The following is a 25,224-nucleotide window of genomic DNA, read 5'->3' on the forward strand; positions in this document are numbered from 1 at the left end:
GCAGACTTCTCTTTACAGGTGCTGCACTTGCTTATCAAATCCCCTGGGACTCAAGAGACAGAAATTGAACTCCAAGTTATCCTCCCCTGGGAAACCATGCCTAAAGAAGGATCTCAGGAAGAGTTATGTCAGATCTGCGCTTTTGTAACATGTTTCCTAATCCACATTCTTATCTTCTACCTCACAAAACCAAAGCGAAATTGGTACAATTTGTGTCGACCAAAGATCGGAACGTGATTCTCAGTGGCAAATGCAGGTATACACAATTCAGAGCCAGACAACTGGCTTGGACCATGCTTGAAGCCACTCACCCAGCTGAGTGATTTGGATGACATCATAATCCTTGATAGGGTATGGCTAGCCAGCTGGGGGTTATTTAGAATTCACAAAAGTGGAAGAAAATACACATGCATACAGGTTCAAATTAGGTAGAAAAATACAAACTATGGCACCCTCAGGCTCCCCTCCCCTGGGAGGTGACAGACTGCCATGTAAAGAAGAAAAAGAGTCTGTTTTATTTATTCAGTTGGCTTTACAGTTCAGCAAAAGGTTTGCCTAGTCGCGAGCAAAAGCATGAGACAATATTCTAAAGAGAGCCAACTGCAATGCTGCCTGCCCCTATTGTAGGTTCTAAGAAATGAGATCAGTCCCATGAATCTGCAGCTGGGAGAAGGATTCACCTCAGCTCTGTCTCTCCATCTACCCCAGTCACTTCAGGGTTAAAACTGTAACGTGTGCTTGAGGTGGTCTTGTCTTCATTTCTTCTCTTCTTAAATGTTGTGTTTTCTCTAGAAGATCAAACTGCTGACCCCTCCTCCACGTATCTCCCTGTAACATCTGTGAAGGTGTGTGTTTTCTTGGCCAGTGAAAAGTTAATCAGAGGACAGACCCATATTTTCTATGACTGAAGAAGTATTTTAGTATCTGTAAACCCTGTCACTAATACACATTCTTTTAAGAGGGAAAAAAAAAAAAAAAAGCTTCTGTGCTCTAGTTTTAAAATGCAAAGGTATGATGTTATTTGTCACCATGCCCAAAAAAGTCCTTACTCGATAACTTTGCCAGAAGAGGGAGAGAGAGAGAAGGCAAATGTTCCCCCAGCTGTTTCCTGTCTACAGTGTCTGTGTTTTGTAGATAAATGTGAGGATTTTCTCTAAATCCCTCTTCTGTTTGCTAAATCTCACTGTCACTGCTAAATTCAGAGCAGATAGAGCCTGCGCAATGGAATAAAGTCCTCAAAATTGAAATGTGACATTGCCCTCAACATCTCCCATCTCTCTGGATTTCTTTTTTTGCCTCATTATTCCTGCTAACCAATTCATTTCCAGACTTTGCACTTCAGAAGCAATGGGAAAAATCAGCAGTCTTCCAACCCAATTATTTAAGTGCTGCTCTTGTGATTTCTTGAAGGTAAATATTTCTTACTCTTTGAAGTCATTGGGGGAATTTTATTTAAATTGTATACTGTTTGCTGCTGCCTAGAAATGTTATTCACTTTGGAATTTTCATTGTTTTGGAACTGAGAGTTATTTATAAATTGCTGAATATGCAATTCTGTGGAATCTGAAAAAATAGCTCCGGGAGATGGATGCATTTGCACAGATATCGGTATGAGTAGAAACTATTGCAGGGTCCTTATGGTAAACCCTCTACTTCTGCAGGCTTCCATAGTGTCATTATAGGAGATTCCTGTAAATCCTGTCTAGAGTTAAAGGCTGAACATGGATATGAACTCTTTAGGGTTTTTTTTCTTTTTTGGCAGGTGCAGATGTTTTATTTTTAAAATCATGTCTCTCGCTCTGTGTGTGTGTGTGTGTGTAACTTGTCAGGACTTAATTTACAGGGTATGCCCGATATGAAGAGTTACATTTGAGATGGTGTTTTAAAGCTTTTAAATATGATCTTTAGAGCTAAGGTCCCGGAACTCTCTGCACTTTTGCCCAGAGAGTCAAAGTTACAATGAAGTTTAAAATGTTCTTCAAAAATGAAAAAGAACAGTCCTTGATAACTCTTGCTGACCTTGCATATTCACAGGATTTAAACAAATGCATACTGTAGATGGAAAGCGGAAACTTTTGAGCTGCTGCTTTTCCAACTTGACTCATTTGAGGAGGACTTTTGTGGGAAAAGTTTTGCCTTGGGATTGATTGTGTGTGGTAAACTCGGATTTTATGTTCAGTGTTGTACAGTCTTTGTAGGTAAATTTGGCTGCCGTTGTCAATGCACTGACTTCTGGTTTCTAATCACTGGCCCTGGTTCAAATTTCCATTCTTAGCAAAATTATATCCTTCAAGATGTGTGTATGTGTGTGTGTGTGTGTGTTTCAATTTGCAAGCACTTTTAAACAGCTGTCACTGGCTCCCCTGCTGCAATTGCATTCGGGCTCAATTCATAAAACGTCTTTGTTGCTTAGTGCAGCCTTCATCTCCTGCTTCCAAATACTCTACCAGCAGGACCTTGCTTGGTCAAGTAAGTGGCTTGGGAGGTGAGGATACGCCCTTGTCAAGCACCAGAGCCAGCTGTCCTTGAGATTCCCAGATGCATTTACCACCTTGCTTTCCATGAAATGAAGTCAATATACAGATATTCTATGTTTCTCTCCCTGTTTAGATGATCATAAACGAGGTTGTGATAAGTTCTCTCTGCATTAATTACAAGTTTGGGAAACTGTGTCCAAATAAACTTTTCCTTCTGGGCATGCTGAACTTCTCAGAAGCAGAACTAGCAATCAATTTACTTTTCCCTGTGCTTGAAGCAGGAAGTGGTTTGGGGGAGCTACATGGACTTTCAAATGTCATTTCAATGAGTCAAGGTGCCCTGCCTAGAGGCAGCAGAACTCCTGGGTTGATCTGTACTCTGAGTCTCAAGGTGTTTCCTAGGGTGTGAGGGAATCAGAGGGAAGAGAACAAGACAGAAGGTTAGAGCCTAGATCACTATCTGGGCCGCTGTAGTAGACACACAATGGAAATCAGTGGCTTGATTGGGATGGGAGGTGGAGGGGATAGATTGACTCAAATCCCAGCTGTGCAATTTGTTCATTGTGTGAATGGACAAAAGGCAGTTTACCCAGCCTCATAGCATACCTGCCTGAGTGTCCAAATGTAACTAGATGCTTTCATAAACCACACCCACAAGCCGCACATGTTTTTAAGTCCTCAGTTTTCTGTTCACATCAGTCTCATAAAACCCACCCTGACCTGCTGTAAAAGACCTGGAACAAACCAAAATGAGTACACCTACAGTAAGTGTTTTCTTATGACTATCACCCTCAAGTTCTACTGGGCATTTCCACTGTAGACCAGACATCTGGAGTCAATTGATAGTCCATTTATTTAAGATAATAAGAAAGCTTTCTTTTTCTTTTTTAAATTTGGAACTGTGAATGGTTTTTGAGGAAGAATATTCTAGATTTTTTTTTGTCCCTTTTCTCTCTCTGCTATCTTCCTTTCTCTCTCTCATTTTTCCCTTTCTCTCTCTTGGTTTTCTTTTTGTTTAGCAAAATAAAAGGGCAAGGAAATGATGAACATATGAGGCCAATTGTTTCAAACTTTTAACTCCTAAGCAAGTTCCTGATTGTTTTCCCTTTGGGGAACCTAATGTGATGAATTCTCTGGTTCTCTGTAGGTGTCCTGGACTCTTCCATGAATTAAAGGAAAATTCCCTGGAAATTCTATCTTGTGCTCAAGTTATAGAATATAATGCAAAACAACAACAAAAAAAAAGATTATGGGGGGTGGGGGTGGGGGAAACAACTTGAGTTTTTAAAGGCTAGAGATTTCTATGTACTGCTGGGCCTAAATGTATTATGGAGTCCTCGTGTAGTACCATAGGATCAGCACTTGACCTGAAGGTTGAACCTCAAGGTCGGTAGTTCAAACTCACCGGCCACTCCTCAGAAACCCTATCCAGGTTGCTATGAGTCGAAATCGACTGGATAGCACTTAACAACAACAACAAATGTGTTATACCAGAAATAGCTATTAAAAATATAGTTTTGACATCTAATAAAGTTCTCAATTCATGGAAGCTATGAGTTGAGTGATTTCCACCCACCTCTGTCACCCCTTCACCCCTATGGATTTCATAAGAACAAAAGAACTTGAAAGAATCTGTAATTGCAGGTGCTTGGCATTCGGTATGTCTAGAGACTCAACAGACATAGGGGGGCAGGTAGAGAAAAAGGAATGGTAAAGTACCATACATTCTAGAACTGGCCCATTGCCTGAATGTGAGGATCTGTTCTATAGACCAATGGGCCCATCATTAGAATGTGGGAGCATGTCCTAAAAGATCAAAATTCTTTTGTGAAGGGCAATGAAGTCCATTTGTTGCAGTCTGCATGGGAAAGACTGAAGGGAAATAAACCCACTACTTCTTTTACAACTTAGACAAATGAAGGCTGGCTGATGACTTGCTTCTAGAAGGCCCAGTAGTTCTGGCTCCATGTGGGGTGGATAGTTTCCATGTAGAAGTCTATTGAGGAAATGGAAAAATGTTCAGCTGAGTTATCACCTTCTCTTTTATTTCATGTCCATTATTCATGATAATTTGCAAATAGAGGGTGCTTTTCATCTTCAACTGTTTTACAAGCATTAACTAAATATTTATGTTGTATTAACGAGAGCCTGGGGTTTGGACTGTGTGTGTGGTTTCTCCCCAATTTCTGGGTTGAAATCTGGCTACAAATATGGAAATCTTAATTAAAATGATCAAGCAAACTTTGCCACTGATGTAGAGACCTCAGTTGAGAGTTCATAGAATACAAGGTGGGTAGTCAGAAAATAAGTTTCTGAGTCTGCTTCTTCAAAAGTGATAAGGGTAGATATATTTGCTTCTATTAGGAGGTTCAGAAAACATTTTTTTTTATATATAACTATGGCTTCCAGCCTAACTCCACTCCAGAGCCCTTTTAATAGGGCTTCTTGCCTACCGTCCCTCCAGAAGGTCTTCCAAAGTTGCTGAAAGCAGCCACATCCAAGACAGGCAAGGCTACTGACCTTGTTCAACTTCCTGCTACAAGGCACCTGGTAGGGCCACAAGTAGCAATATGGTAGCCTCAGTGATAACCTTAGCATCCTTTCTACTTCTGAGAGTGAGGACAGAGACCAGAGCTGCAGGAATCCTGCATCTGGCTTCGTTTCATGAACTAAATCACTTTCCCGGGGTCCCTTGGTAGATTGCGCTATAAAATGACACAGTGACACATAAGTCCCTCCAATAGATGAAGTCAGAATTCCTGTGACCAGGAAAAAAAATTTTGTAGAAAGACTTTTTTTTTTCAGGTTTTGAGCTCAGTACCTATGCATAGAATGCACTTATTATACATGTGTTGATTTGATATTGAACTTGACATACTGGGTTTTAGAATACAGAAGAAGTAGCTATCTATTTAGGATGAATCCATTTCACTCCTAAAGCTTCCTGTTTTCTGTCTCTGGATTGGCTTTTTTCTTCTACTTGTGGCTGTGCTAACTGCTTTTATTTCCCAGGTAAGGAATCAGCCTTTCTCAATCGCTTTTCTCTATATATATTTTTTCTCTCTCTCTCTTTTTTTCTCTCTCACTGAGTAAGGGGAAAGAAACGATAAAAATGTATAGTATTTTCTCAATTTCTAAAATTTTTAGCCTCAGTAAGTTATCTTGAATCAATAGCTGGGAAATAATGTTCTAGTTAATTTAATATTCTGGTCAATAATGGAAGGATCCTTGGTAGTACTATGGTCAAAGCACTCAACTGCTAACCGAAAGATCAATAGTTTGAACCTATCATGGGCTCTACAAGTAGAAAGATGTGTTGTCTGCTTCAGTAATGCTTTACAACCTTGAAAATCCCATGGGGCAGTTCTGCTGAGTTTGGTAGGGTCAATATGAGTTAGAATTGACTTGGCAACAGTGGGTTTAGGTTAACAAAGGATCGTATACCATCTGTGGATGGTTCATTTCAAAAGAATATAAATTAATAAAACATATTTGGTCACGAATCTATGCAAAGTACAATTTAATGTTTGCTGAGTCAGTAAGCTTCACTAGCCTCTCAGTGTGCTGTGGGCTCTTCATTGTAATTATGACATTCATTATTTATGTAATAAATGTTTTCTGATATTTTACCTCATTTAATTGTAACAGGAACCTATATAGTAAGTTATAGTAACCCCGTAGCACCCCCAAAGACAGCTGAAGTTCAGGACGGACCTCCTCAAGGTTCCATGATTCCAAGGGAACTCAACCAGTGGTTGTTTGATGTCAGGACATGCGCAGTCTACGGTACCCAGCAGCCTCCCCTGTACTTTGTTGCACTTCTGTGGTGGTAGTTTAGATGAAGGACCATAATGTAATACTAGGGGAAACTGCATCCTGAGTGGTGCAAACTCTTTGGCTTCTCAACTAACCCAGAGATTGCTACCAAGAAAACTCTATGGAGAGGTTCTGTTCTGTGAACACAGGGTATTGCCATGAATCCCAATGAAAATTGGGGGGCACAGAAATTCAGCCCTGCCCCATCCCCACTCCTCTTGCAAGGACCCAGGAGGAAACATGACTCTCTTTCTGTTTCTCCACAGGTGAAGATACATATCATGTCTTCCTCACACCTCTTCTATCTGGCCCTGTGCTTGCTCACCTTCACCAGCTCTGTCACAGCGGGGCCTGAGACTCTCTGCGGGGCGGAGTTGGTGGATGCTCTTCAGTTCGTGTGTGGAGACAGAGGCTTTTATTTCAGTAAGTAGCCCATCCCCACTACGCTCCTAAAGTCTGGAGTATATGGCTCTGTGGACCTACAACCACAGAAAGGGTGTGTAAGTAACTGAATAGCTATCAGTAGCTGGCTGTTTTCTTCAGCCTCTGAGGTTCCTCACTTTATAAGAGTGCTTCAGTAGGGCTTGGGCAAGACCAAAGATTTAGGCTGGATTTTCCACCTTAGCAGATGGGCTTGGAACTGTCTTCAACTATGAAGGCCTACCCTTGCTATTCCATTCCTTTCAATGAAAGGACAGAATATATAAACTTTTGAGTTTTGAGACAGATGGGTGCACATATAAACATATGGAAGTCTGGTGTGGTGCTGTAGGATAAGCACTGGACTGCTAACCATATGGTCAGCAGTTCAAACCCATCAGTCATTCCTTGGAAACCCTATACAGGACCACTATGAGTCAGAACTGACTTGACACCACTTAACAACAATAACATCAGGCCTATTGTAAGTGCATATCATTTGGAATTCAAGAATAAAACACTCCAGCCATGTGGATTTGGAAAAAGAATTAGGAGGCACATCTTAGATGTCCTCATATGACATGAAATCACCAGGAACTGCCAGAGGTGAACTTTGCTCACAGGCATGTTTGCAAACACCCAAGTTGTCTCTAACTGCAAACTGTACCAATGTGCCCTCTATGGGAATTGATCTTGATTTTGGTGGTGGTGGTGGTGGTGGTTGGTTGATTGGTTGATTGGTTATTGCTCTCCTTTGCCATATCTCTTCTATGGGAATCTTCTGGGATATTTAAGTCTGGAAAAAGGTCTTTGACAAGTGTAGGGCTGCTTATCCCATAAATGGATCTCAGGTGATTGTAAAGTACACGGTCTGTAAAAGCGGAGTCCTGGTATGTTACTGTAGGGTAAGCACTGGACCTCAAGGTCAGTTTAAACTGCAAAGTCAGTGATTCAAACTCCCCAGCTGCTCCTCAGAAACGCTATACAGGATCACTATGAGTTGGAACCGATTGGATGGTACTTAGTAACAAGTCAGTAAAAAGTCATGTCAACACTTACAAATAATAAACCTAAACTAAAGTCAACGTTGCCCAAAGGATCTACTTCAAGTAAATCTGTCTAGCCTATTACAAGGCAGTGAAAGATTTAAGGCCAGACGCTTATTCTGTATATGTCTTTGGACTTTAGGATCCAGGAAACTGACAATCCTCCTTGAAGATGATTCATTCTTAAAGGCTCATATCACTCAAGTTTAGACAGTTTACCTCAGTGACCCACTAGGCTTGGAATAACTCCTGGGATGACACACATATTTCAAGTCTCTCTGAGCTTCTCCCCAGATGTCAGCTCTTCCCCGATGTCAGTCTCTCTTTAGGCAGGTGTCATGTGAGTGTATGTGTGTGTGAGAGAGAGAGAGAGTGAAAGAGAGTTTGGAGGGTCTATGGATAGTGGTCTCAGGATGGGTAGAGAAGATGAGAAGCAAAAGGCTTGTTGTTGAGACTAATGATCTGTACTCGCTGTGGATTTGGCAACAAATTGCCTTATTACCTAGTGAGAAAATAGGAGGCACTTTCTACCATTTGAATGGGCACATGCCCACTCTGCTTCCATCCAATGCTTTAATTGAGTGAATTTGCTTATTTTTTGGGCAAGGAAGCAATTGAACCCAGTTCTCTGTTACAGTATAGATGAATGAGTTCATTGGGTGTGTGCTTTTGGAATAACAGACTTGTTTTACCTCCGAAATGACTTGTGGAAAGCGAACACACAACATCAACCAACCATGGGTTGTAATGATTCTATGATTTGCTGTTACTGATCCACATTTTAAAAATATGAATAAGTGGTTCTCACTTATTATGCCCAAAAGGATTTTTTTTTTTTTTTAGCCTTGATAATCCGTTTGTAAAATTTCCTTTGATCCCATTCACTAGGTAATTGCCAAACCTATATAAGCATCTTGTTATAACGTTCAATGTGACATGTTGCAGATTTCCAGACAGACGGCACAGAAACTGGATCTTTCTATGCCTCTGATGTTTGCTTGACATGATGAAAAATGAGAATGGAAAAAATGATTTGACCCTAAGTAACTGGATGATGCATATTCATATATATATATATTCACACAGACAGTTGAAAACATTGGACAACTATGATGGAAACCAATTTCAAGGCATGGAAAAGGTTCTTTTATTCTGTTACTATGTTGTTGTTGTTGTTGTTGTTGTTAGGTGCCATGGAGTCGGTACTCACTCATAGCGACCCTATACATAACAGAACGAAACACTGCCCACTCCTGTGCCAACCTCACAATTGTTGCTACTCTTGAGCCCATTGATGCAGCCACTAGCATAGAGGGCAAGGTTATATAAGACAACTGTTGGCTTTGGATAGAAAGTAGTTTTATAAACTCTAGCGAATTATATATTCTTATGCAAGAGAAAGATGAGGCTTTCTGCCCTCCTAAAGATTTACAGCCTTGGAAACCCTATCCAGGGCTGCTATGAGTCGGAATGGCACATTACCACCACTACCATATATGATTATCGTCTGCACTGTCATGGGGTATATATGTTTCATATATTCTGCCTTATAAATACCATGATTTATATTATGTCTTATCTGACACAGATCCTCATGAACAAAAGTATTCTTTAAAAAAAAACAAAACAACTTTCTAGTCCACTAGACAGTCCTCTGTGTCTATAAGCAGGTAACCCCATTGCATTTTTAATCAAAACAACTACAGAACATCTCAGAAGCATTAGGGGTACAATGGTTAAAGTGCTCAACAGCTAATCAAAGGTGGTTTGAATCCAGTAGTTTCTCTGAGGGAGAAAGATGTGACAATTTACAAAAATGTAAATATTTACAAGCTTGGAAACCCTATGAGACAGTTCTACTCTGTTTTATATACTTGCTCTGAGTCAGAATTGATGCTATGCTTGTGGGGTTTTGGTTATGGAACATCTGTTATATGGAAGGTACTGTATTTGGCATGAATGCGGTATCTAGTGAAGTCAAGATTGCCTTCAAGGAACTCACAGTCTAGTTAGGTGGTTAAAAATACTCACATTAGTATTACTGAGTGTCATAACTGAAGACCATGGGAGAATAGATTATAGTTCCTTAGGTTTTTCCTAAGTATTATTGGGAGAAGTTTTGAATTACCCGCCTTTACCTGGTTCTACTCTCCCAAGAATAATGCTCTTTCAACTGACTCCTTAATGCCATATTTATTCACTTTTGAACCCCAGGGTCTAACCTAATGCCTGACTGATCTATAGCTATCCACATTTGATTGGAGAATTGAATTGAATTAAATCAAAATGAATCCAATTAAATTGAATATATTATATGTTTGGGGCTTAGTTATAAGAACCATCAACAGTTAGGTTTTATTCACTGCTTGGTACAGTTCTCACCTAAGTTTACCCAGCTATTTGATAAAACTGCTTTTCTTTGATTTAAGTGAACACACTGTATACTGACAATGACAGAGAGGCTGCGTTTGGTCATCCCCAAGCTACACTAATGGTCTGCTTTGAGTCTGATCCAATTATTCTTATAGGCATTTGCTTTGTCAACAAATTTTATTGAGTTTTCTTTTCATCCCCTGAGATTTATTGTGTGTGGAGAAATCAGCTCTTAGCATTTACAGTCTTTGAACTACTTTTCAGAGGAAAACCGTCTTCCCCACCTCTACTTGGTAACAACTGACTTTTGTTTTTTCACTGTTATTTTCAAAGTTTCATTGTAGCTGTGCATTTTATGTTAAACAACTTCAAATCCAATTTGGAAGTAACCATGGATTTAAAAATAATAATAATAAAATAATGGAAGGCAGTTTCTGATCTTAGTCTGAAATCCAAATCTAAAAGAAAATGACCTATGTAACTGTATCATTTTTGCCCATCCAGAATATTTAACCAGGAGAGCTTTTAACCATATTAGAAACAGTTGTTCTGAGTAAAAGTCTCTGTAGGCTTATTTTGTACTGATTGATCCAATGTTGTGAATGAGCTATTTTCCTACAAGCACAAATTCCTATAGCACACAGTAGAAATGACTTTCTAGATGGTCTGTTCTGTGAACACCTTCCCAGCATAAGTGGAACAGTTCATCTATAATTAATGCAGCTTCCCCAGACATTTTATGAAAAGCAAGTTCCAATGAACAGCTAATTACCATTCTTCCCTATGTATCATAGTAATAGAACCTATCAACTAGACTTGTACTCTCATAATCCTTTGAGAAAAAATGGAGGCATAATGATGTGAAAGTACACTGGGGGAAAGCTAGCTCTTATCTGACCAGATTGATGGAGCCCTCATAGAGGGTGGCCTGTTATAACCACATTTCATATGAAACCAGTAAGGGGGAAAGAGCTTCAAGTGAAAGAGAAGTTAAGCTTGCCAGAGATACAAATTTTGATAGGTATGGAGGTTACCCATTTTAACATACTATTCAGGAACTGCTAGAATTTCTTTCCTTGAACACAGTTAAGAAACTGATGGACAGCCAGCCATGTTGAATGGTTTCAATTAAGAGTAACCAGAAGAAAGAGTTTCTGGGGTCCTTTTTAGTTTTAAGAGTCTATAAACAGACCCTTAAATAAACTGTATATGCTTGACTTCAACAGTTTGGGGAAAAGGAGAAGTAAATCAAGTTCTTTAAATGTTGGTTATTCTTTGGATTATTACAGATTTATAGCTTTTATAAAGCATATTTCCAATGCATAGTTTTTAAGGACAGTTCTGAATAAACAAATGACATCATTTATGGGTTAAAATATACTATTTTGGGTAGAATTTAAGTGAAACTTTGCAACTAACTTTCATTGTTACTTATTGCAATAACATACCTAGAGGCAAGTTATTATTATTAATGTACACTTATTTTATTGAAAACATAGTGCTCAAAAGCTACTCACATATCTGTCATTTATTAGCTATATGACTTGCTGTTGTTGTTGCTTAGTGCCATAGAGTTAGTTCCGACTCATCGTGACCCTGTGTAGGGTTTCCAAGGAGCAGCAGGTGAGTTTGAACTACTGATCTTGTGGCTTGCAGTCCATATGAATTTGTTATTGTTTTTAAGTGCCATTCAGTTGGTTCCAACCCGTATGACTTTGTTGTTGTTGTTGTTAAGTGCTGTCGAGTCGATTCCGACCCATAGCAACCCTGTATAGGGTTTCCAAGGCGCAGCTGGTGAGCTTGAACCACCAACTTTGCAGTTCAAATGACTTTGCAGTCTAATTCATTAGCCCACAGCACCCACACCAGGACTTTTACAGGAATTTAATTGTCATGGATTGAAATGTTCTGGTATTTAAAATGAGAAGATTTTGTTAAGGGACTTGTATACTAGGTTATAATTAACAATGATTTGGGGCTATTCAAGAAAATAAAAACCTTGAGTTTTAGTAGGGATCAAAGAACATTTATTTAGTCTCCTTTGCCTTCTCTATACAGTTTCTGGTGTCCCCAGGAATAGGAGATGCCACAAAAAGAATTTAAGGAAAGAAGTTCCAACTTCTTTTTTTGTGTGTTAAGTTGGGTTTCAACTCCTCAGGTATGGAATAGATCGTGGGTATGTAACCAAACACATGCAGATCATCTGCTCAGTGGAGTACCTGCCTCAAGAAAAAGAATGCTGTGTTTCTTTGCTGGAAAGGACCAACCAACAACTTTCATCTTTACATTTTCTCTCTTGAATGTGATGGCAAACGAGTAGATAAGTTTTTAGAGGGACTCTATTAATTTAAACAGGATTAGTAAGAACTATGGACCTCTAGACCTTTTCTTCAATTAAAGATGAAAGTGTGTAATTTGGGGCATTCAAAGTCACGTTCACTCTCTATGACTATCACCGCTCATGGAGAATTACGAAAAGCAAGAGAGTGAAAAGTTAAGACCAACATGTTGGCCACTTTTGCCAAGCATCCCAAGCTGGAGTTCTGGTTCAGCAACTTACTTGGTGGGGGACCTTGAGCAATTTACTTAACCTCTTTGCCCCTTGATTTCTTCACCTATAAAATGGGATCTACCACACAAGGCTGGTGTTAGGATTAAATGTGTTCATACATTTTTGCCTCTGTTGTTAAGTGCCATTGAGTCAGTTCCGACCCACAGCGACCCTCTGTAGTGTTTCTGAGGAGTGAGTGGTGAATTTGAATTGTCAACCTTGCAGTTCAAACTGACCTTGTGGTCGAGTGATGTTCATTTAGAATATTACCTGATACATAATAAGCATCATATTCATGTTAGTATTACACTTACTTCTCCCCTTCTGGAATCACTTCCAGAATCTGTTACAAAGGGTGAGGTATCTGGACAGCCCAGTTAATTATACATTCATTTTCTTTCCTTGGAGGCAGCTGATAAAACTTGCTATTGGTTGTTGTTGTTGCTAAGTGTAGTTGAGACAGTTCCGATTCATAGAGACCCTGCATAGGGTTTCCGAAGAGCAGTGGCGAGCTTGAACCACTCACGTTGTGGCTCAAACGACCTTGCACATTAACCTACAGCACCGCACCAGGACACCCTATAGCACCAATTATAAGAGTTATATTAGTGACATGAACAATGAAGACTGCCTTATATGTATCTAGTACAATTGTTGTTGTGAAGTGCTGTCGAGTCAATTCCAATCCATAGCGACCCTGTATAGGGTTTCCAAGGAGTAGCTCATGAGCTTGAACTACTGACTTTGCAGTTCAAACAACTTTGCAGTCTGACGCATTAGCCCACAGAGCCAAACCAGTACAATTAAAACTTTTCAGTTAGTTGTACTGATGCTTCCACTTGTCTTTGCCAATCTTGGTGGGCAAGGATAATGCCTCATTAGACAAATGAACAATGTGAGACCCTGTGATTCTGTGGCTGACTTTACTGAGGGAATCCAGACATACAGCCAATGTCTTTCTGTCTCCAAGATGTGAATTTTTTCAACCATCTGCATTTTTTAGAGACTGGTGTTGAAGGGGAAGGGGAATACTTCCGAAATCCCAGTCCTCTTCTAGGTGACTCAGTTGGCACTGTGGATTTTCTTGCAAGGAGGCATGATGTCCATTGTACTATATTATACCTTCTGGAAAAATTGAGAAAACAGTAGTAGAATTTATTCAAGGTACATAAGAAATAGCTTCTCTGATTAAAGACTACTGCTGCCCAAGAACCTTCTAGGCTGGACTCATGGACCCTACTCACACTGAGCACTGCTCACCTACCATTACATGCAGTGTAATATAAAGAAACCTCTCATTGGGCAGACTTTAGCGTCTTCTGCCAGCAAGCCCTAAGTGTGTAACTTATTGCAGCTATTAGATATGTCCTGATGTGGCATTATAGACTCAGCACTAGACTTCTAACCATAAAGTTGGTGGTTCAAACCCACCAGCCACTCCTGTAAAATCCTATATAGAAACCCTATACAGAATACTATAAGTCAGAAATGACTCAATGGTACTTACGACATTAGTTATGTTGGTTCTACTCAAAGACCTATTGAAGAAGGATTACTTACTTGGAGCAAGGATCTTTTTTGGTGGGTACTATGAGAGATACGGTAAAGGTGAGGTGATCACAATACCCTATAACCCAGACAGGAATATGCTTCCCCATCTGGCAGTCAAGAGAGGTGTGACAGCCACTGGGTGTTTCAATCCAAGGCATTCACTGGCACAACTATCATTCAATCAGTGTTTTGAAGACCATCAGCAGTAGAATGTCTCCTATTTTCAGCAGTGGCCAGGGTAGACACTTGGGGGGCATGTTGTAAGTTCTATGGTCCTCTGCATATTTTATTCAGATATCATGTTCCATAGCAGTATCCTTTAGGACCTCCATTAGAGCCAACCTCATCTCCCCAGCCACCTCCATTCTAATGTCACTGCCCACAGCAAGGAATCTGACACATCAAGAACAGGCACAATGGTTTTCCCAATGAGATTCCTCATTATTCTCCAGGATGGGCTGCAAAGCTTTGTTCTTTTACGCAGCCAGTCATCTTTGACAACCATGGTGGCAAAAAATCATTTTTTTTCCTCTGAGCTGCTGACTTGGCAGTGTTCCATCCTACACCTCTCTATGGAACATCAGCAAGTTCTTAGATCCCAAGGAATTACTTTCGGTTGCCTGGAAAGTTCAAATCCCTTGGACTTATTAACTGTTAGACTAAGGAGATGACAACTCGGCATTTTGTTTGTCATTATCTATATGCTAGATCATGCTTATATCATAGCAAAGAGCTGTTATTTGACATATAATTCCTTAGCTCCAGTGAATTGTATGCCTATTTAATGCATTGTTTAGTCTCACATTGGCTAAAGGCACTTAAAGAAGCACTTGGCAAGCTCTGGCTTTTCATTCTTGGCATAGCTGCCCCTCTTACTTTTTCACTGAACCTTAAATACCAAGAAAAACCCTTCACTTACTTTACATCTGGCATATTGCTTTGTGCAATTGGCCAGAATCTTTGCACATGGCCCTCTGCATTTGTCCAAAGGTAATTAATGGCTTTGCAATATTTGATGAGCGGCAGCACAGAAACAAAGAGAAATTGCAACCAGCAGAGACCACATGGTCTTTTAAATTAAAGGCTTTTGCATTAAATGCTCAGAATTTCCACAGGGGTAACAGTTTCCATGCAAAAGAAGGCATGTTGCAGCTCCTGGGAAGCCACCCAAAAACCAGATTATTAATTATTCATTACGCTAATTTCTCCCTCTTAAAACTCTCTGATTCTTCAAAGGAAGTAAAACTGAGGACAGCTACAAGCTTGGAGGGCCTTGGAAGATTAAACAGCCCAAAACAAACAGTTAAGATAAGAAGTCTGAAACCCAAAGAGAAGTAACATGGCCAAGGTCACACAGCTTATTAGCGGCAGAGGTATTTGGAGACAGTTTCTAGAGTCTGTGTTCTGATTCCAGCACAGTGTTCTCCCGTATAGCAGTAGTTAACCATGCCTATGTTAAAGTTGATGTGGAGCTGTAGGATAAGCACTTGACTGCAATGTCGGTTTGAACCACAAGGTAGGTGGTTCAAATCCACCAACCACTCTTTGGAAACCCTATACAGGGTCGCTATGAATCAGAACTGACTTGATGACACTTAACAACAACAACAACGTCAAAGTCGGAGTCCTAGTGGGGTGTTGTAGGATAAACACTGGACGGATCATCACAAGGTAGGCAGTTCAAACCCACCAACTGCTCCTCAGAAACCCTATATACGGTCTCTATGAGCCAGAACTGATTCGACAACACTTAACAATATTGTCATATTTGGAGTTCCTGAGAGAAGTGGGACAAAAAATTAACATACTTGCCTGCTAACCAAAAGCTTAAAGGTTTGAACCTACCCAGAGGTACCTTGGAAGACAGCCCTGGCCATCTTATTCCAAAGAATTAACCACTAAAAACCCTACGGAACACAATTCTGTTCTGTTGCATGTGAGGTTGCCATGAGTCAAACCCAAGTGATTTTTTTTTTTTTTTTAATGTCAACCTAGTAAATTAAATAGAGCCTTTCAGTGGAGATCACCCATGAACATAGATCTTGCTGGTGCTTTTATTCTAATAAGATCACCTAAGCCATTAATTAGTGGCTTCGTTTCCCTTGCTGTAGACTATGGCAGACACTGCAGTGATGCCCTGCCTGCCTCCGAAAGGTATACGAAGCCTTCAGAGATGCTTCAAACATTCCAAGTCCACTTAAGGTCATAATTTAGACTATTATTGTATATTATATTATCCTGACATTTTGGTCACTCTCTCCAATGTCAACTTGGGTAGAACTACTTTGGAATGACTTAGCAAATTGTGCTCCTGGAAAATCTGAAATAGTCTGAGGAGTTGTTGGACCGGCTTTTTTGTTGGAGATTTCTCTGACGGGCCCCAGTCCAAAAGAAATTTACACCTGATTATTTTGCAGATTTCCAAGCGAGTACTCTAGGTGACTCTCTTCTGACTTTCTTCTGTCATCTGTGGTCTTTGTGAAGCTCTGGAAAGGCTATTTGAAGGATCTTTTGAAAACTTGGACTCAATTCCAATCATACAGTCAATTCTGTAACTTTTGCTGGGAAGATGGGACTAACCCTGTGCCATTTACCCTGATGAAATGGGTCTTTCATCAGAAGTGAATGATTAAGAAAGTCGTAGCTGAGCCAACCCATATGGAGCCAACAAGTGATTGTCTGTGAAACTGGGGAAGGGAGCACCAGGGGTTAGGAATCCTGGATTTAACTGATTTGGGGGCACTGTAAATTTCTGCTTTCTTTCTTCCTGACCCTCCCCCTTGACATGATTTTAAAATCCTACTTTTTTCTCTAGTCCCCACTCAATTCTCCAAAAGTGCCATCGGCGACAGAGTTTCTCAACCTTAGAACTGTTGAGATTTGGGGCTGGTTGTTTTTTTTGTTGCGGGGGACAGTGAAATAAGGGTCTTCTCCAATGCAAAAATAATGAGAAGTAGTCCTGGCCTCTGCCCACTAAATGCCAATGATGATAATAAAGAATCTCCAGGCCTTGCTAAATGTTGTCTGGAGGGTAAAATCACCCCAAGTTGAGAACCACTGGACTAGAGAAGTTACCAGAAAGCAAAGCAACTAGAGAGGTAGGTAACCAGGAGTGAAAGCAACACACTAATTGTCAGTCACTGATAGGAATCATTGGCTACCCTATCAGCCTGGTGTAAACAATGGGAAGAGTGTGGTTTTGAAAGCTTTTTCAGAAAACAGAAAGGTCTTCTCATAGGCTACTTGAAAACTATTTGCAGGTGCTCTCTTTGGTCATATAGTTATGAAACTCATTTTATTTATTTATTTTTAGCAGGAAGCTAAAAATCCACTGTTGTCAAAGTTGTTTGTGATTCATAGAGACACTAAAGAATAGAGTAGAACTGCGCTTTACAATTGTTGTTGTTGTTAAGTGTCGTCCAGTCAGTTCTGACTCATAGCTACCCTGTATATGGTTTCCAAGGCGGTAAATCTGATTTTTTTCCAGCGGAACCGCCGGTAGTTTCGTACCACTGACGGTGAGATTAACAGCCCGACTGTAACCACTACACTACTAGAGGTCTTTAAGCAATGTATCTTCTCAGTCTTATTAATATAAAAAAAAAAAGTCAGTTGGTATTTCCTACTCTCAGATCTCTTTGCATTTAGAAAATCTCCCAAGAGTTAAATAATGGATCTTCAGATACCTTTTCAGTATCACCCCACGTTTCCTTTCATTTGGAGGAAGCAAAAAAGAGATGGGGCCTATCACTTTACCACACTGAACTTAAGAAGTTTGTCCCCCACAAGATGCTTAGGCAGTTACTGATGTATCCCACGTAAGCAAAAGATTTCCCCTTCTCGGAAGTCAGCTTTGGTGATTTCTGCTTAGTTTCAAAAAGCACTGTTTAGCTGAGGGAGGGAAGGCACTCACTAATCAGAAAAGTATCTTTGCGCTCTCAGCTTGTCCATCTAACGCTTCCTTGTTGATGTGTTGCTAAGTGCCGTTGACTTTGTTCTGACTCATAGTGACACTGTATCAGGTTTCTGAGGAGCGGTTGGTGAGTTTGAACCGCCAACCACACGATTCAAACCGACTTTGTGGTCCAGTGCCACACCATGACTCTGTAGGGGAACTGATTTTTTTTTTATTTGTCAGAACTGGTTTAGATGAAATAAAAATTATCGTTTTTATTTCATTGCATTTCATCATATGGGCCAGTTACCATGTGATTTTTCTATTCCAGAGGCCTCACACCCAAAGACTCCCAGAGACTCAATATTTGACGTAGGAAAGTCACTTTTGAACCACACACTCAAATACTGGATTCTGCCGCCATGAATTTCATCCTTTTTTTTTTAGCTCCTTTGGAAGTTGTCATTCCAGATGTTAAAGTTCCTTGAAAACAGAGACTGTATTTAATTTTTTCTCTCTCCTTCTTCCATGGCATCCAGTGCTCGGTGCTTTATAAAACTTTTGGTCTTGATCTTTTTTAAAAAAAAATCCTCAAAGCTATTTCCTTTTACCAGTCCCCAAAATATACCCTGTGACTTTCCATCTGTTCTTGCTACCATTGAGGATTTGAGATTAAAGTATTTGAGGTGTCTCTTCTTAGGACCCCTTCACTACTGCCAAAAAAAAAAAAAAAAAAAAACTTCTCCTACTTCAACAGAGAGCTAATTCCAATCTTCAGGGAGTTTTCAAGGGCTACCTCAGAGGCAGTTATAAAGTATCTGGCTGTTAACCAAAAGGTTGGAGGTTCAAATCCACCAGCTATACCATGGGAGAAAGATGTGGCAGTCTATTTCTGTAAAGATTTATAGCCTTGGAAGCCCTATCGGATCAGTTCTAGTCTATATTACAGACTTGCTATTAGTTCAAATCAACTCCACAGCAATGGGTAGCTGCCACAAATAGGCTTCCCAGTGGAAGTGATCTTGTGACCAGAACCTCCATTCTGTTCCTCTCCGCCACTCTAGCTGAGGTTACACTAAAAGGAGCAGCGGTAGTTAACAGAAGACTGACAGCAAATAGGAGAGCCTAGCAGATAAACCCCCACACAGGTAAAACAGAGGAGCACCGTTCCTTCTAGGGCATTACACATGGCTTCTATCTGCCAAAGCAGGTTGAATTGGGGAGGGAGAAAGACCCGTATATCACTCTAATCTAGTGCTCACAGTTCCTAAAAGTGATCCATAGAGATACGTGATCTACTTGAGGTCACTAAGCATGCCCATAGGAAAAGCCAGGACTAGGATCCAGTCTCTTCACTCTCACTCTGCATGGCTGAACATTTAAAACTTAATCTTGATAGACTCACATGAAAGTTAACACAAGTAACCGCAGTGTTCACAAACTGAGAACAAACTGCTATGTCATGTTCTTATGTAACATATTAGAATAGTCTTTGAAATGTCAAGCCATTTCTCATCTACCCAAACTTTTCCCAATAAGTATCACCCATTGGATAACATCAAGTCCCTTTATCAAATATATGATGAATATGATTGTATGACTGACTCTTCCTAGACCTTACTAGTTACATGGATTGGAGACTTCATTTTTTTCAAAGAGAAGAAAGTTAAAAGTTCGTTCAGAGTTTTGCAGAGCTAACTTGAAGTCAGGTCTGCTTCTTGATTTACTCACACATTTTGCTAATGCAGAAGCTGCTCAAAACAAAGGGTAGTGTCAATGCGTTTGTCTCTGCCTGCCCCCATCCCCACCCCCATTCCTGACTAGCCAGCCTTCCATGAAGGTCTTCCACGAAGAAGCTTAAATTTTCCTACGTCTTTTGAGTTTTATGTTTCTTTCCATTAAAGTTTCCAACCGTTCATAGACATATTTAGTTTGGCAGAGGGTAGTGGTGACTCATGGAATGAAGAAATTTGAAAGCAAAGCTACCGAAAATGGATCTAATTTCTTTTTGGGGTAATTTGGGAGCAAGCAATTGATAATTTGTCTAATTTTTCCTGGTTTCATCAGCTGCCATCCTGCCAAATATTTGTTCTGTATGGATGTTTGTTAGCCCTGAAACATATAACAGATTTCAGCTGTAGCTGTAGCTGTAGCTATAGCTAATACAGTCAGAGGGTAAGACCGTTGTTGGCTTATTTCTTATTGTTTTTGGCGGGACACCCTCGATCAATGACTATTGAGTGAAATAACAGAATCACATTGAAACCATTTTCAGCATGTTCTTTCCTATGGATCCAACCATTTCACTGTAAGTTTGTCAAGCAAGCAAATGTTTCCTATTAACAGGATAACTGTTTTCGTCATAGACACAAGTGCCAGTTAGTTGCATTCACCTTATAAGTCTACTCTTCCAATGTAATATAGAGATGTTTTTGACTTCTTTTCTGATGATCCTTGCCTCCCAGTATGGAACAGATATTTAGGGATAGACTCTGAGAAGATCAATAACACACTCATACAATAGGAATGTCAGGCTTCCCTTAAAATAGACAGAATGTGGGTCTTGAGTCCTATGAATTCTAAGTCTTGTGAAAGGTGTTAGTGCCACAAATCTGGCTGGCATTTCTGTAGATTATCAGTGCTCTGCATGTGATTATGGAACTCTCCCTCACCAGAGAAGCCAGGCAAAGGTGAAGTAACAACTGTACAACACCAGGATGTATAAGCTATAGCCACAAGGGTTGTTCTAACTAGTTGTTGAAAGGGAGGCACTGGCCACTTGAGAGTCTGAAAGTCTTTCAATGAGAAGTTAGTTTATACAGATGATTTTGATGCCCCTCCCCCAATCAAAACAACAGTGGTAATAAAGAACAAAGAGGTGTAGCTCTTAAAAGAAATCAGATTTGATTGGTAGCCATCGTAAGTATTTTATCAAAGGAATCAATTTCTTGTTTATAATGGGAAATTTTGGATTGATACACAAATGTTCCAATGGGCATGTGCCAGTGTGTTGCTTAGTGAAAATACAGCTTAGTTTGTGAATACAGATCTAGAACTTCATTACTCAAAGCAACCGGAGGGCTTGTTAGAAATACATTTGATCATTATATCTGCATTCCAAACCAATAAAACCCTATCCCTCAGAGTCAATTCTATACTCATACCAACTTTGTCTTTGTTGTTGTTAAGTGCTGACTCATGATGACCCAGGATAGGGTGTCTGAGGAGCACAGAGGAAAATGGCCCCATTGGATTTCCAAGGTTGTAAATCTTTATGGAAGAAGGCTGCTACAGTTATGTCTTTCCAGATGTGTCTTTCTTCTGTGGAAAAGCTGGTGGGTTTGAATTCCTGATATTTCAGTTACAAACCAAGTGCTTTAAGCACTTTGCCACTAGGGCACCTTAAATCTACATAAAGTCAAGTAGATCATTAAATCTTCAGAATCCAGACAAATTAAGTGAAAAAAAATGCATTTTAAGCTGATGTCCAGGGGCTTTGCATGAACAGTAGGTAGGATTTCAGGAACCCTGTTTATTGGAATGCTAAAGAGGAGTACTGGTGTGGCGCTGTGGGCTAATGTGTCAGAGTGCAAAGTTGTTTGAACTGCAAGGTCGGTGGTTCAAGCTCACCGGCTTCTCCTTAGAAACCCTATACAGGGTCGCTCTGAGTCGGAACTGACTCAATGGCACTTAACAACAACCAGAGATAATAGATATTTGTCAATTGGTGGTTCTAATCCTGGTGCGGGCTGTGGATTAATACGCTAGACTGCAAAGTTAATTTGAGTCACAAGGTTGGAGGTGCAATCTCACCAGTTGCTCCTCAAAAACCCTATACAGGGTCTCTATGGATCAGAACCTACTCTATGGCACGTAACAGCAACATCTATTAAGACAGTAAACTCACATGGAGCTGAATTTTCATTGAAGATTTCCAAAATGTGTTGGGGCCAAACCTGTTTGTGGGTATTAACAATGTATGTGCTGATTGAATTCTATCAATTCCTGATTACCACAAACGGATGGAATTTTTCCTCAGAGGAAGTACAGAACTGCTCCAAGGATAACCCCATAGTCTGACCTTCTGTGAACTGGAAATTGGAACTGCTAATTGCTGTGGCTGCAATTTCCAAGCCCATCACTGGGGCCAGAAACCATTAAGGAACCAGCCTTTAAGATCGGGCCAGGTTCTTTTTCAATAGTTACATTTTTCAAGGACAGCCAAACATCAAGATTCTTTAAAAAAAATATTTCTAATTGCATTGAGTGGACAAATGTGTGTTTTACTCAGATCAGATTGCTTCTTTTGTCACGCTTAGCCAGGTTGTAATATTATTTCTTATGAGTCTAAGCTGATGAGTTCCATTAGAGTTCCTATTGGAATTTAAGAGAAATGGTTTCAAGCTGAGACAAAGGTGTTTCACCTCTCAGGTTTAAAACAGCATTTTCAAGGAAATAGAGTTGACTTCCCAGTTGATAGTCATCACTAGATTCTATCCTGGGAGTCAACAGATCCCCAGCTTGAGCCCATGCTTGAAGGTCTAGGAGTCCCTTGGTGGCTCAAACAGTTGAACAGTTGACCATTACTTACTAGGTTGAGGGTTCGAACCTAGCCAGAGGTTCATCAAAAGCAATCTACTTCCAAAAGATCACAGCCATTGAAAACTCTAGATTTCTATTCTGAAGTACATGAAGTCACCAAGAATTGAAGTGGGGTTGATAGCAACTGGTTTGGGGTTTTGCTGTTGTTCGGAATCCCTGGGCGAATCAAACAGTTAATGTGATTTCTGCTAACCAAAAGGCTGGAGGCCCAAGTCCACCAGGAGTTGCCTCAGAAGAAAGACCTGGTGATATGCTTCTGAAATCCATAAGGAGCACAGTTCTGCTCTGATGCACATGGGGTCACAATGAGTCAGAACTGGTTTACGCATCCGAAGGGCCTGGCTTCCTCAGAAGGATGTTGTGCCTCAACAGAACAGAAAAGTGAAATAGAGAGACAGTTCTAGCCTCTGAAAAGATGCGTGGGAAAAGGGAGGGCTTTGAATTAGAGGCTTATGAAATCTTGAGTTGACTCAGAATTCTGTGACTAAATAGCTTCGTAAACTTGGTTATTACTCTCTAGGGTCTCGAAGGTCATTTCCATTAGAACAATGATATTCTATAAGATGAACTAAGGCATCCCATCTCTGAAACAGGATCATTGTGAACTCTTTTTCCAATTTTCCAGGGAAAAAATAAGTCATACAGTGCCCTAGTGTGGCACTATAGGATAAGCACTGAACTACTACCCACAAGGTTGGCAGTTCAAACCTACCAGACACTCCTCAGAAACCCTACACAGGGTTGCTATGAGTCAGAACCAACTCGATGGCACTTACCAACAATAATAACAACAATGTCCACATTTCTCCCCAAGTACCTGACCCTTCTTGACTGTATTCCAATCTAGGATAAGATGGTGTTGGACTTAGCCCACAATTATATATTCATTTCATTTAGACCTGAATCCAACAAGATATTTTAACATAACACACTTCCTGATTTCTTGGCACTCTTCCTTTTAAGAGAACGTTTACAAGATAATCTCTAATATCTTTTCCAGAATTAACATCTAATGTTATTTCCTAGAAAATATCTAAAGAAATCTTTCATAGAAGTCTCCAAAGAAATCTTTAAGAAAGATTTTTGCTTCATGTTTTAGTAGAAGGCATAGAAGTTAAGTTATAGCACTAATCAACTTAATTGTAGCATTACCAACAGAGCATGTGCTCTGGGTTAAGCAACACACAAGGGAAGCCATGCCTTCAAAGAAGTTTCACTCTAGTCTGTGAAAACCCATTCAGTATCAATCATACACCCTCGTGCTTGCATAAGATGGAAATACTTCTTTCTATCTTATACCTGTCCACCGTTACTACTTTCTAGTTAACCAGACACTTATCATAGTCCCTGGAGTCCTGGTGTGGTGTTAGACTTCAAAGTCATTTGAACCACAAGGTCGGTGGTTCAAGCTCACCAATCGCTCTTCAGAAACCCTATACAGAGTCACTATGGGTCGGTACCAACTCAACAGCACTTAACAACAACAACAATAGTCCCTACCTTCAGGGAGTTAGTAATACTCTACAACAGATGTCATAGTGCCATCCCCTATTCCTACCCCAACCCAATCCAGCCCACATGCATAGTTTGTTTAGTACACATAATATTGTAAATCTGGGCAATTATAAAAATCAAGAGATTTTAAATAAAAAGTCAAATGAATAGTTTCTCTTGAAAAACTGGCTAGTGCAGCCATGCAGAGCCCGCACTCCTGAGGGGTGACCATCAGCTGGAGGACTTTAGGTGTGATGTGTAACACTCCTGCACCCCATAGTGCCTTGCAGCCTTGCTTTTTTCATTTATATACCTGTGTCCTCAACAAATATTGACACATACTACCCCTGCTCCAGAGATGAAAGATATCTTTGAATTTTAACCATAAACCTCTCTGTTTCTGTCCATTCAACCTCGTTTATTGAGATTATACTATCACCCAGTCAGTAGGCTAGCCACTGATGGTGGTATGAATAAGATACAAACCATAGTTCTCCTCAAACACAGCAAGGGTATACCATTCAGCTGACGTTAAAAAGCTAATCAAGTGGTCCTGGTGAAAGAAAAACCTAGATCCGAAAAAATAAAATTTTTCAGTAATTGATAGATCATCAAAGGGATATTTCTTCAAAAGTCAGTGGAGTTTCTGACCAGTGACCTTATAAGGCAGGAGAAGCCAGATTCCCAGCCAATACAATGGACTCATTACGCAATTACCCACAGCGTTTAGGACAGTGGAGACCATCAAACCCAACTAGTCAGACACATGGTATTGTAACGCTGTAGTTTCTTTTGCACCAAGATCCAGCACAGCTGTTACCAATTCGCTGGAAGATTACGCACTCCTTTCATTGCCATCACTATGGAGGTATCCTCATCACTCACCAAAACGATTGCAACAGTCTCCTCAGTGGTCACTCTGTGTCCAGTCCTGCTTACACCAGCCATCCCACCCATGAGATTAGTTTTTCTGAAGCACAGTTCTAATCACTTTATCCC

General features: G+C 40.2%; 1 protein-coding gene across 2 annotated transcripts in view; it reads left to right on the top strand.

Moving 5' to 3' along the window:
• The first annotated feature begins 1,126 nt into the window (after positions 1 to 1,126).
• The window catches only part of IGF1 (insulin-like growth factor 1 (somatomedin C)), a 94,070-nt gene continuing 69,972 nt past the window's right edge, over positions 1,127 to 25,224 (top strand). The window contains exons 1-2 of one of the 2 annotated variants that reach the window (XM_006871088.1): positions 1,127 to 1,410; positions 6,560 to 6,716. In XM_006871088.1, coding sequence (XP_006871150.1) covers positions 1,348 to 1,410; positions 6,560 to 6,716 — 220 coding nt within the window. In that variant the 5' untranslated portion in view covers positions 1,127 to 1,347. Of the gene's footprint in view, positions 1,411 to 3,077; positions 3,242 to 6,559; positions 6,717 to 25,224 lie in introns of those variants that run through there. The other variant, XM_006871089.1, reaches the window with a different exon arrangement.

The sequence above is a fragment of the Chrysochloris asiatica genome, unplaced genomic scaffold, assembly GCF_000296735.1.
Source record: "Chrysochloris asiatica unplaced genomic scaffold, ChrAsi1.0 scaffold00160, whole genome shotgun sequence".
NCBI classification, from domain to species: Eukaryota; Metazoa; Chordata; class Mammalia; order Afrosoricida; family Chrysochloridae; genus Chrysochloris; species Chrysochloris asiatica.